The sequence below is a fragment of the Rhinoderma darwinii genome, chromosome 4, assembly GCF_050947455.1.
Source record: "Rhinoderma darwinii isolate aRhiDar2 chromosome 4, aRhiDar2.hap1, whole genome shotgun sequence".
NCBI lineage: Eukaryota > Metazoa > Chordata > Amphibia > Anura > Rhinodermatidae > Rhinoderma > Rhinoderma darwinii.
The window spans coordinates 293,362,895-293,375,346 of NC_134690.1; the positions used below are offsets into that span (position 1 = coordinate 293,362,895).

Sequence of the window (12,452 nt, forward strand, 5' to 3'; positions counted from 1 at the left end):
CATTTAAATACATTCCATAGAACATATGTCTCTAGTACTTTTTATATTCGTATTGTTGCTTACAAAATAGCATTGTAAGATGTTTCAAAATAACATAGTTTGGTAAGTCAGAACCAGCCAAATTGAGGATTACAGTCGAATCTAATTTTCTACCAAAGATGATAATTTAATTGGAAACTACACCGTGTTCCAAATTATTATGCACATTGGATTTAAGTGTCATAAACATTTAATTATTAGTTTTTCAATTAAACTCATGGATGGTATTGTGTCTTAGGGCTCTTTGGATCATTGTAATCAATCTTAGACACCTGTGATAATTAGCTTTCCAGGTGTGCCCAATCAAAGAAAAACTACTTAAGAAGGACGTTCCACATTATTAAGCAGGCCACAAGTTTCAAGCAATATGGGCAAGAAAAAGGATCTCTCTGCTGCCGAAAAGCGTGAAATAGTGCAATACCTTGGACAAGGTATGAAAACATTGGATATTTCAAGAAAACTTAGGCGTGATCATCGTACTGTGAAAAGATTTGTGGCTGATTCAGCGCACAGACGGGTTCGTTCAGATAAAGGCATAATGAGGAAGGTTTCTGCCAGACAAATTAATAGGATTAGGAGAGCAGCTACTAAAGTGCCATTGCAAAGCAGCAAACAGGTATTTGAAGTCGCTGGTGCCTCTGGAGTCCCGCGAACCTCAAGGTGTAGGATCCTCCAGAGGTTTGCAAGTGTGCATAAAGCTATTATTCGGCCACCCCTAAACAATGCTCACAAGCAGAAACGGTTGCAGTGGGCTCAGAAATACATGAAGACTCATTTTCAAACCGTGTTGTTTACTGATGAGTGCCATGCAACCCTGGATGGTCCAGATGGATGGAGTAGTGGATGGTTGGTGAATGGCCACCATGTCCCAACAAGGCTGCAACGTCAGCAAGGAGGTGGCGGAGTCATGTTTTGGGCTGGAATCATGGGGAGAGAGCTGGTAGGCCCCTTTAGGGTCCCTGACGGTGTGAAAATCACCTCTGCAAAGTACGTAGAGTTTATGACTGACCACTTTCTTCCGTGGTACAAAAAGAAGAACCGTGCCTTCCGTAGCAAAATTATCTTCATGCATGACAATGCACCATCTCATGCTGCAAAGAATACCTCTGTGTCATTGGCTGCTATGGGCATAAAAGGAGAGAAACTCATGGTGTGGCCCCATGTTCCCCTGACCTCAACCCTATTGAGAACCTTTGGAGCATTCTCAAGCAAAATATCTATGAGGGTGGGAGGCAGTTCACATCAAAACAGAAGCTCTGGGAGGCTATTCTGACATCCTGCAAAGATATTCAAGCAGAAACTGTCCAAATACTCACAAATTCAATGGATGCAAGAATTGTGACGGTGATATCAAAGAAGGGGTCCTATGTTAACATGTAACTTGGCCTGTTACGGTTTTTTTGATTGAAAGAGCTTTTGATCTCTGTAAATATGACCTCCTGATGCTGCAAATTCAACAAATGACCATTTTAGTTCTCTTTACAACCTTTAAAATGTTTTGATCTCTGTTATGCATAATAATTTGAAAAAGTGCATTTTGAGTTTTTTACTTCTAAAAAAAAATCTGTTATCATTAGATTTGTTCAATAAAATTTGCATTATACTCCAACGGTTGATGGCTTGAAGATTATACTGACTGTCATTTGCATCGACTATTTAGGAAAATCAGCGAAAAATAAAATTTGCATAATAATTTGGAACGCTGTGTAATTAAGCTGTTAGTGACAACTAATATGCCTTTTCACGGCGGTCACTAACGAACCTTAGGCTAGTCCACTGCCTTTTCACTGTGGCCTAGTCTAAGTCCTGCACGGGTTTCAGGCTTGCGCTGGTGCTTGAATGTCCTATGACAGCCGGACTCCTGTTTTAAAGGCTGCGATTGAAGTTTCCTTTAATCGTGACTGTTTAAACCCCTAGATGTCGCGGTCAATAGCGACCACGGCTTGTAAGTGGTTTACAGAGGTATGGGGCTCCATTTGTCACCCATCGGCGGCCCTCAAATGTGATCACAGGCCACCGATGGGTTGCCATGGCAGCCGGGGGCCTAATAAAGACCCCAAGGACTGGCTAGGCCATTTGCCTATTAAGTATGCCAAATCATTATATAAGAAATCAAAAGATAGCATAGTGAAGTCCCCTAGCGGGACTGAAAAAATAATTAATTAATGTCAAATAAAAATTATTCAAAAAGGTGAACAGTAAAAAAAAAACACAAAAAAAACATTTCTTCCATAATAAAAGGTATTTATTTTGTGAAAGTCTAAAAGAAAAAAAATATATATATATGGTATCACTGCAATCATAATGACCCTAACAATGCAGTTAACATGTTATTTAAACCGCAAAAAAAAAATATGGCAGAATTGCTATTTTTTCCATTTCCCCCACAAATTATAATAAAAGATAATCAATAAGTGTCATGTACCTTAAAATGGTACCAATGAAAACTAAGTCTCGTGCCACAAAAAACAAGCCATCATTTGGCTACAGCAACAGAAAAAATATATAAAAGTTATGGCTCTTGGAATGTAGTGATGCAAAAACTAAATATTTTACTTCAAAAGTGTTTTTATTATACAAAAGCAGTAAAACATAAACAAAACTATACATATGTGGTATCACCAGAATCGTACTGACTAAGGCCTCATTTACACGAGCGTAATATACGCGCGTGCGACGCGCGTGCTTTTCACGCGTGTCGTACGCACCTATATTACTCTATGGGGCAGTTTAGACGATGCGTGAATTTTGCGCAGCGTGAGTGCGTTGCGTAAAACTCACGACATGTTCTATAATCGTGCGTTTTTCACGCAACACGCACCCATTGAAGTCAATGGGTGCGTGAAAACAACGCATGCCACACGGACGCTACTGCGTTGCATGCGCGAAAATCACGCAAGAGCTGTCAAAAGGATGAATGTAAACAGAAAAGCACCACGTGCTTTTCTGTTTACAAACATCCAAACGGAGTGTCAAATTAGAGATGAGCGCACCGAACTTCACCGGGTTCGGCCGAACTCGTTTTGACCGAACCCGGCAAAAAATGTTCGGGTACGCGACGTCAGGAGACAGTCACTGCCCACGGTGCTGAAAGACTTAAACTGTTTCAGCACCATGGACAGTGACTTTCGATCGCCATATACATATACGTGTAAAAAAAAAAAGAAGTTCGGACTTACCGATAAGTCCCGGCTCCTTCCTCCAGTCCGACCTCCCGGGATGACAATTCAGGCCAAGTGACAGCTGCAGCCAATCACAGGCCAAGCACAGGCTGCAGCCAATCACAGGCTGTAGCGGTCTCATGGACTGCCGCGTCATCCTGGGAGGTGGGGCCGGATGACAAGAGAGGGACGCGTCACCAAGGCAACGGCCGGGAGACCGGACTGGAGGAAGCAGGCAGTTCCTGGTAAGTTTGAACGTCTTTTTTTATTCACAGGTTGCTGTATATTGTGATCGGCATTCACTGTCGAGGGTGCTGAAAGAGTTACTGCCGATCAGTTAGCTCTTTCAGCACCTTGGACAGTGACGGGCGTCGACTAGCCTCATCTCTATGATGGCGGCTGCGCGAAAATCACGCAGCCGCGCATCATACACGGATGACACACGGAGCTGTCAAATGCCTTTTGCGCGCGCAAAACGCAGCGTTTTTTGCGCGCGCAAAACGCACACGCTCGTGTAAATCAGGCCTAAAGGTAACATGTTACTTATGCTGCATGGTGAACAACGTAAATTTAAAACGCATAGAACAATGACGGAAAGTTAATAACAGTTAATTAAAAAAAATTCAATGTACCCTAAAATAAGGCTTAAAATAGGCTGGTCACTTAGGGGTTAACCTTCTGTCACGTTTGATAACATGATTGTAGAGTGGGACACCCAGGGAGAGAAAATGTATTGAATCTAATTTGTTTTCCCTTAAACTAAAAGGCTAATTTTGCAAGGCACAAACATTATTCAATGTGTAAAAATGTCCCCATTGGCTTCAGTAAAATGGTATAATGTGTATTAAATTTTTTTAGAAGTTCGCCATGAATGAAGACAAAAAAAAAAATTAACAATACAACAACAAACAAAATATCTTACCTTCCTCATCTCCTTGAGGTTGAGTTTCTAATGATGGAACAGAAACATCATCTATACAAAAAAAATGTAAGTCAACTTAAAAAGTAAATCGACATTGTAAATAGATAAAAATATATTAAATTAAACAAAATATATTGTAAATAAAAACGTACAGTACACAGTTCTAAAGCATTACGATTTGGGGTAACTATAATTGTATATAGTGGATCAAATTGTATTCTTAAAGTTAGATTAAAAGCAATATTAAAATAAAAGCTATATAAACATAAAAGGACAAACATGACCAGTTAAAATTCAGAGTTTGGTAGGAAAACTGACTCCTGTTAGGCAGTACAGTCCTGGCCAAAAGTTGAGACGGACACAAATTTTGGTTTTCACAAAGTTTGCTACTTCAGTTTTTATAGTGGCAATTTGCATTAACTCTAGATTGTTATGAAGAGTGATCAGAAGAATTGCAATTAATTGCAAAGTCATTACTTGCCATGAAAATGAACTTAATCACAAAAAAAACATTTCCACTGCATTTCAGCTCTGCCACAAAATGACCTGCTAACATCATTTCTTGATAGGTCAGGACAAAGTTTTAACGAGGACAAGGTATCTGATATCACTCTGTCATGTTAATTGAATTATAAGAGAAGGCTGGTTGATTTAAAAGGGGACTGGTGCTTGAAAAAAATTGTCTTTATCTGTTAACCATGGTTACCTCCAAGGAAACACGTGCAGTGATTATTGCTTTGCATCAAAAGGGCTCAAGAAAGTCCAACAAGTGCCAGGACTGTCTCCTAAAGAGGATTCAGCTACGGGATCGGTTCAACACCAGTGCAGAATTTGCTCAGGTATGGCAGTAGGCAGGTGTCAGTGCATCTGCACGCACAGTGAGGTGAAGGCTTTTGGAGGCTGGCCTAGTGTCAAGAAAGGCAGGAAAGAAGCCACTTCTCTCCAAGAAAAACATCAAGGACAGAATCACATTCTGCAGGAAGTACAGGGATTGGACTGCAGATGACTGGGGTAAAATTATTTTCTCTGTTTGGAACATCTGGAATAATGATTGTCCGGAGACAAAGAAGGTGAACGCTACCATGAGTCCTGTGTCATGCCAACAGTAAGGGGGAGTTCACACTGAGTTTTTTGACGCGGAAACTGCGTCGGAAAACACGCAAAAAAATGGCCGAAAATGCCTCCCATTGATTTCAATGGGAGGCGGAGGCGTTTTTTCCCCGTGAGCGGAAAAACCGTCTTGCGGGGAAAAGAAGAGACATGCCCTATCTTCAGGCGTTTACGCCTCTGACCTCCCATTGACATCAATGGGAGGCAGAGAAAGCGTATTTCGCAGATTTTTTTGCCCGCGGCGCTCAATGGCTGTGGACGAAAAATACAGCGATAAACGCAGCGAAAATCGGCGTGCAGGCAGAGCAAAATCTGCCTCAAAATTCCAAACAGAATTTTGAGGCAGATTTTCCACCTGCAAAAATACTTTGTGTGAACCCAGCCTTAAAGAGGCTCTGTCACCACATTATAAGTGGCCTATCTCCTACATAATGTGATCGGCGCTGTAATGTAGATTACAGCAGTGTTTTAGTAGTTATGACCTATATTAGCTTTATGCTAATGAGTTTCTTAATGGACAACTGGGCGTGTTTTACTTTTTTACCAAGTTGGTCGTTGTGGAGAGGAGTGTATGACGCTGACCAATCAGTGACCAATCAGCATCATACACTTCTCCCCATTCATTTACACAGCATATAGTGATCTTATAACATCACTATGTGCAGCCACATAAACACACTATAACGTTACTCAAGTGTCCTGACAGTGAATATACATTACCTCCAGCCAGGACGTGATGTCTATTCACAATCCTTACATTTCTGTAGCGTCTGTGTGATATTTACAGCAAGGCAAGCATAATCTCGCGAGATTACGATGTAACCTGTCATTTAAAATGAGATTATCGTTTTTCTAAATAAAAAACACTGCTGTAATCTACATTACAGCGCCGATCACATCATGTACAAGATAGGGCACTTATAATGTGGTGACAGTCTCTTTAAGCATCCTGAGACATTTCATGTGTGGGGTTGCTTTTCATATAAATATTGAAACTATGCATAAACTTGATGTATTTGTCAATAAACGTTTAAAAACATGAAATGCTTATAACTGTACTTCAGTATACCATAGAAAAATCTAACTAAGGGCCCCTGCACATGATCGTGCCCATAATCACAGTCCGCTGACGGCCGCAGATTGCCAACTGCATTCCTTCCCGGAGATGCCAGCAAATGCGGCTGTCCTGGCCTGCAGTGACCACTAGGGTGCGCGCGCGAGCTCAGTCCCGGCCCTAAAGGGCCAGTGCGCACACATGTTAAGAATTGTCTAAATCAAGCCATGATCACCCTGGACTATAAGAAGGGCCCTGCCTCTTCACTCATTGCCTGAGCGTTGTTGCGTTTTCTCGTGTCAGTCTAGCAAATGGTCCCTTAGCGTTTTCCTGTTCCCAGTGTTCCTGTTTCTGCTACCTGTAGCCTGTATCCCGTGCTACCTTGTTCCTGTACCTTAATAGAGTTGGAATTGTGTTGTGTTACACCATGACTGGTGTCTGCTGCCAAGGTCCCATCTGAGCCTAGTCATCGCTACTGTCTGTACTACCAAAAGTAGAGTTTACTTGGTACACTGTTTGGCCAGCTGCTATCCCGCTACAGAGGTAGGGCCTAGTGGGGGAAGGTTCCGTGGGCAATAGAAATTAATGGGTCAATAATTACGGACCGTAATTACAGATGAATTCTACGGCCGTGTGCATCGGGCCTAAAAGATCTAAAAACACTGAAGCAGCAAACTATGTGAAAACCAAAATTTGTGTCAGTCTCAAAACTTTTGGCCAGGATTGTACATTGAAATCACCTAATACTTCCCTTGAGCAGCCTAAAATACTTATTTGACTTCAGGCCAAATATCTTGATTAATAATGACCAATTCTGTCAACCCTGTAAAATAATTAGAATTTTTCTTTTTTTTTTCAAAGCCTTTTAAAATGTATATCTAGATGACTGAATCTGGGTTTGGTAGTGTATAAATGTTTGTGTAGCCATCAAAAGATTCCTGCCCTCCCTATTATAAGACTATTATGCATTAATAAAAAGTATTTTGAGAATGATTGATGGTTTATCATTTCTCACTTTTTCAGCCAACAGATAAATCAGGGTTTATGAAGACACTGTGAAGGTCAAATCTAGACCCATAATTAAAGGGCACTAACTATAGTGTTCTTTTTTCTGCTGCTAGATGTAAGTGATGCACTCATGAAACAGACTTCACATTATGGGGTTCAGTAACATATCCTGTGGATGCTAAAAGGTCAGAACAACAGTTCAGTAGAGGAGATCAGCACCATATTCATTGGCTGTTAATAGGTCAGAGCAGGGGTAGACTTTTCTTATCTTTGAATACCCAAAGCCTCCAACTTATATATTCCCAAGATACAGTATTTGTCACTTTGAATCTGCTTCCCTGTGCCCCACTTAATGGCTAGTTTCTCTTACCTCTTCCTTGCTTCCATTGTCCTCTGCTCGCCAGCCAAGGCATTCTGCTAGGCAATCAGTGTCTCTCTGCCCAGCACAGCACTTGGCTCTAGGTGTGATGGCCCAATGCTGATGTGTCTGCCTGGTTGGCAAATGTGTGCTATACTGACTATTTCAAGTTTTTGTTTTTTTCTCTGTTCTGCTACTGACCTGGCCTGTTATCAGATGACAATTGGCATATTATTTTCATGAAAAACTGGCAGTAAAAAAACTCACAGCTCAGTATCAATATACCACCACTGCTTCTACAATCTGGAGAGCATGGACATCAGTGTAGTTACCTACTCGCTGCGGTACACATCCTATTTTGGGGCTCTGCCAAGTAAACTCATTGTACACACAAATAGTATTTATTAGGGAGCCATAAATAATCCCAAAATAATAATTACTTATGAAAAACTACAGCTTTTACAAAAGTGTCCTTTGTTTATACATTATATAGGGCATACACTTTTTATGATTATAGTATATTTCTACATATTTATACTAGTCTCTGTATGAATGTCAAATAAACAAAATTAACTGATACCTGTTTTTCCTGTCCCTTCTTTCTGGGGAAGTTTTTCTGTTATTGATCCTAAAAAAGAAGCATTCAATTAAAAAAAATTTTTTCTTTCTTAATAGATGTAAACAAAACTAAACTTTTTACAAAATGCAGTGGATTTTTAATAGGTATAAGAAAATATAGATTCCTGCCATTTCCAATAAAATTAATGTTTTTTTTATCAGAGTTAAGTGAAATAAAGTTAAAAAAAAAACCTGAGCCTACACCAAAAAACCTGAGCCTACACCAAACTAAAAAAATAACATTTTTAAATATAAGTATAATTAAAATTCTACTATTGATATTTTAAATCGATCTCATACAACATGATATAGTCAAATACAGCAGAAAGCAAACTTGTTATGTAAGGAGGTACAGGTATTTTCTGTGAAATGTTTTTTTTTTTTCCTGTGTAGTAAATTATATAACCAGGGGCTTAACTAGGAAAGACTGGGCCCCATAGCAAACTTTTGACTGGGGCCCCCCCTCCCCTGGGTGTCACACAACCCCCCCCCCTTGTAGATAGTGCCATTTTTACAGCCCCCCTTGTAGATAACGCCATACAGCCCCCACTGTAGAGAACGCCATACAGCCCCCTCTGTAGAGAACGCCATACAGCCCCATCTGTAGATAGCGCCATACATCCCCCTGTAGATAACGCCATACAGCCCCCTTTGTAGATATCTACAGAGGGGGCTGTATGGCGTTCTCAACAGAGGGGGCTGTATGGCATTCTCTACAGAGGGGGCTGTATGGCGTTCTCTACAGAGGGGGCTGTATGGCGTTCTCTACAGAGGGGGCTGTATGGCGTTCTCTACAGAGGAGGCTGTATGGCGTTCTCTACAGAGGGGGCTGTATGGCGTTCTCTACAGAGGGGGCTGTATGGCGTTCTCTACAGAGGGGGCTGTATGGCGTTCTCTACAGAGGGGGCTGTATGGCGTTCTCTACAGAGGGGGCTGTATGGCGTTCTCTACAGAGGGGGCTGTATGGCGTTCTCTACAGAGGGGGCTGTATGGCGTTCTCTACAGAGGGGGCTGTATGGCGTTCTCTACAGAGGGGGCTGTATGGCGTTCTCTACAGAGGGGGCTGTATGGCGTTCTCTACAGAGGGGGCTGTATGGCGTTCTCTACAGAGGGGGCTGTATGGCGTTCTCTACAGAGGGGGCTGTATGGCGTTCTCTACAGAGGGGGCTGTATGGCGTTCTCTACAGAGGGGGCTGTATGGCGTTATCTACAGGGGGCTGTATGCCGTTCTCTACAGGGGGGGCTGTATGGCATTATCTACAGAGGGGGCTGTATGGTGTTATCTACAGGGGGGCTGTATGGCTTTCTCTACAGGGGGGGTCTGTATGGCGTTATCTACAGGGGGGGTCTGTATGGCGTTATCTACAGGGGGGTCTGTATGGCGTTATCTACAGAGGTGGCTGTATGGCGTTATCTACAGAGGTGGCTGTATGGCGTTATCTAACGCCATACAGCCCCCCCCTGTAGGGACCGCCATACAGCCCCCCCTGTAGGGAACGCCATACAGCCCCCCCCCTGTAGGGAACGCCATACAGCCCCCCCTGTAGGGAACACCATACAGCCCCCCCTGTAGGGAACGCCATACAGCCCCCCCCGTAGGGAACGCCATACAGCCCCCCTGTAGGGAACGCCATACAGCCCCCCCCTGTAGGGAACGCCATACAGCCCACCCCCCCTGTAGGGAACGCCATACAGCGTCCCCCCTCCTAAAAAAATGCGACCTACAGCGTGTCCTACAAAAGACATGTATCCCCTATCCACAGGATAGGGGATACATGTGTGATCGCTGGCAGCGATAGGGAGAACGGGGGACCGAAAGTCCCCCGAAGTTCTCCATGACTAACCTCTGACTTCCGGCGTCTGCGCAGCTCAATAAAAATGAAAGAAGCGCTGGTCACGCATGCGCACAAGCGTGACCGGCGCTCCATTCATTTCTACGGAGCTGCCGACACAGACCCCGGAAGTCTGAGGTTTGTGATGGAGAACTTCAGGGGACTTTCAGTCCCCCGTTCTCCCTATCGCTGCCAGCGATCACACATGTATCCCCTATCCTGTGGATAGGGGATACATGTCTTTTGTTTAATGGCAGGGCGGGGAGATACCTCCCTGCTCTGCCGTAGTGTTCAGTGGCGTCGTGCTGTAGCAGCCATAGCGGCTGCTAGCGGAACCTCCGGCCATGGCGGGGACTCATGCCGCGGGCCCCGTAGCAGCCGCTACGGCTGCTTCGGCGGTAGTTACGCCACCGTATATAACCATGTATATAAACAGTGCACATAAACGAAGACAGAACACTACTGGCAGACAGTACACGCCATGGTTTCAACATTACATCTTTGCATGTGCAGGGTTAGCAGAAAATGATTTCAACAAAACAGAGTCACATATACATCAGTATTAGGGTATGTTCACACGAGGGCGTCCGTTACGGCTGAAATTACGGGGATGTTTCAGCCTGAAAACATCCCCGAATTTCAGCCGTACCGGCATGTGCAGGCGCTTGAACGCCGCGTCAATTACGGGCGTAATTGGCGCTGCTATTCATTGGAGTCAATGAATAACGGCTCCAATTACGGCCAAAGAAGTGACAGGTCACTTCTTTGACGCGGGCGTCTATTTATGCGCCGCCTTTTGACAGCGGCGCGTAAATTACGCCTCGTGTGAACAGACAAACGTCTGCCCATTGCTTTCAATGGGCAGATGTTTGTCAGCGCTATTGAAGCGCTATTTTCGGACGTAATTCGGGGCAAAAACGCCCGAAATACGTCCGTAAATAGGCCGTGTGAACATACCCTTACTGTATATTAGTAAGCGCATCACCATAGCTACAAGAACATTAATATTACATTGTACACCTTTGCACAGTTTTTTTTCAAATTGCATTGTATGTATTTTGCAAAATAAAACACATTTCTAATTAGTCCTAATTAAAATTTGTCTATCATTTGTCTTTTGTACCTGCAGTGTATTTTTGTACATGGACACCTGCTGTATTCAGTTCTCTCTCTAATCTGGCCGACTGCTCCCTGATGGCAAACTCAGCAGCTCCTCCTTTTTAGACTCATTTACGAGCATTTACTGTGACATTTGCGCATGTGCAAGATCCAACTCACTGGTGTGTGCTGTGCAGGTGAGAACAGTCTCCCTCCAGTTATTCAGCAGCTATTTTCTCCTCTTCACTGAGGACTACAGTGCATGCCCAGCAATCTCTCCCAACCACAGATAGCTGGGCATGCACAGTGCAACATGTCCCCTGTGTTAACAGAGAGCTACAGTGTGGGAAGAAGATCGCAAGCAGAAGTTCAGAGGGGGAGGATGGGAAATACATAGTTGGCGTGGTTATGCAAAACAGACTCACAAGCAGCAGGAGGGAGGGGGGGGAGCGGAGAGAAGGCTGTGTATGTGCATGAGAAATCCACACAGCCAGAGAAGATAATGTAACCAGTGCTGGGCAACGCCCCTAGAGAAGAGAACATGTGACCAGTGCTTGGGAACGCCCCTAGAGAAGAGAACATGTGACCAGTGCTGGGGAAGGCCCCTAGAGAAGAGAACATGTGACCAGTGCTGGGGAACGTCCCTAGAGAAGATAATGTAACCAGTGCTGGGCAACGCCCCTAGAGAAGAGAACATGTGACCAGTGCTGGGGAATGCCCTTAGAGAAGAGATCATGTGACCAGTGCTGGGGAACACCCCTAGAGAAGAGAACATGTGACCAGTGCTGGGGCATGCCCTTAGAGAAGAGATCATGTGACCACTGCTGGGGAACACCCCTAGAGAAGAGAACATGTGACCAGTGCTGGGGAACGCCCCTAGAGAAGAGAACAGTGTGCCACTGCTGGGGAATGCCCCTAGAGAAGTATTTGAATGGAGAAAAGGTTGTAAACTGGTTATGACAACTGCTGAAGCCATAAAAACCAAAGCTCAATGCATAAAACAGATAAGTGCAACTTTTTTTCTGCAGGGACTTAGTGACATGAATGTATATTGATATTCCATACACAAAGGTTTCCATAGCCTTTAAATAGGAGGCTATGCTGCTGGTGCCATGTTGTCTTTAAAATGATAATGAAAATGTTGTTCTTATTGTCCGCTGTTTAATTAATAAAAGTTTGTTCACATGATATTTTGAACAATTCACGACTTTGAGTTACTGTACAGCACAACTTACTGTTCTTCTCCTAGTTA

General features: G+C 43.5%; 1 protein-coding gene across 2 annotated transcripts in view; it reads right to left on the reverse strand.

Annotated features, from left to right (window-relative positions):
* SMOC2 (SPARC related modular calcium binding 2) overlaps positions 1-12,452 on the reverse strand; it is a 326,181-nt gene that overhangs the window by 120,262 nt on the left and 193,467 nt on the right. For both annotated transcript variants that reach the window (XM_075862596.1, XM_075862597.1), the window contains 2 exons: positions 8,233-8,280; positions 4,123-4,173 (listed from right to left, as the gene is read on the reverse strand). In XM_075862596.1, coding sequence (XP_075718711.1) covers positions 4,123-4,173; positions 8,233-8,280 — 99 coding nt within the window. The remainder of the gene's footprint in view (positions 1-4,122; positions 4,174-8,232; positions 8,281-12,452) is intronic.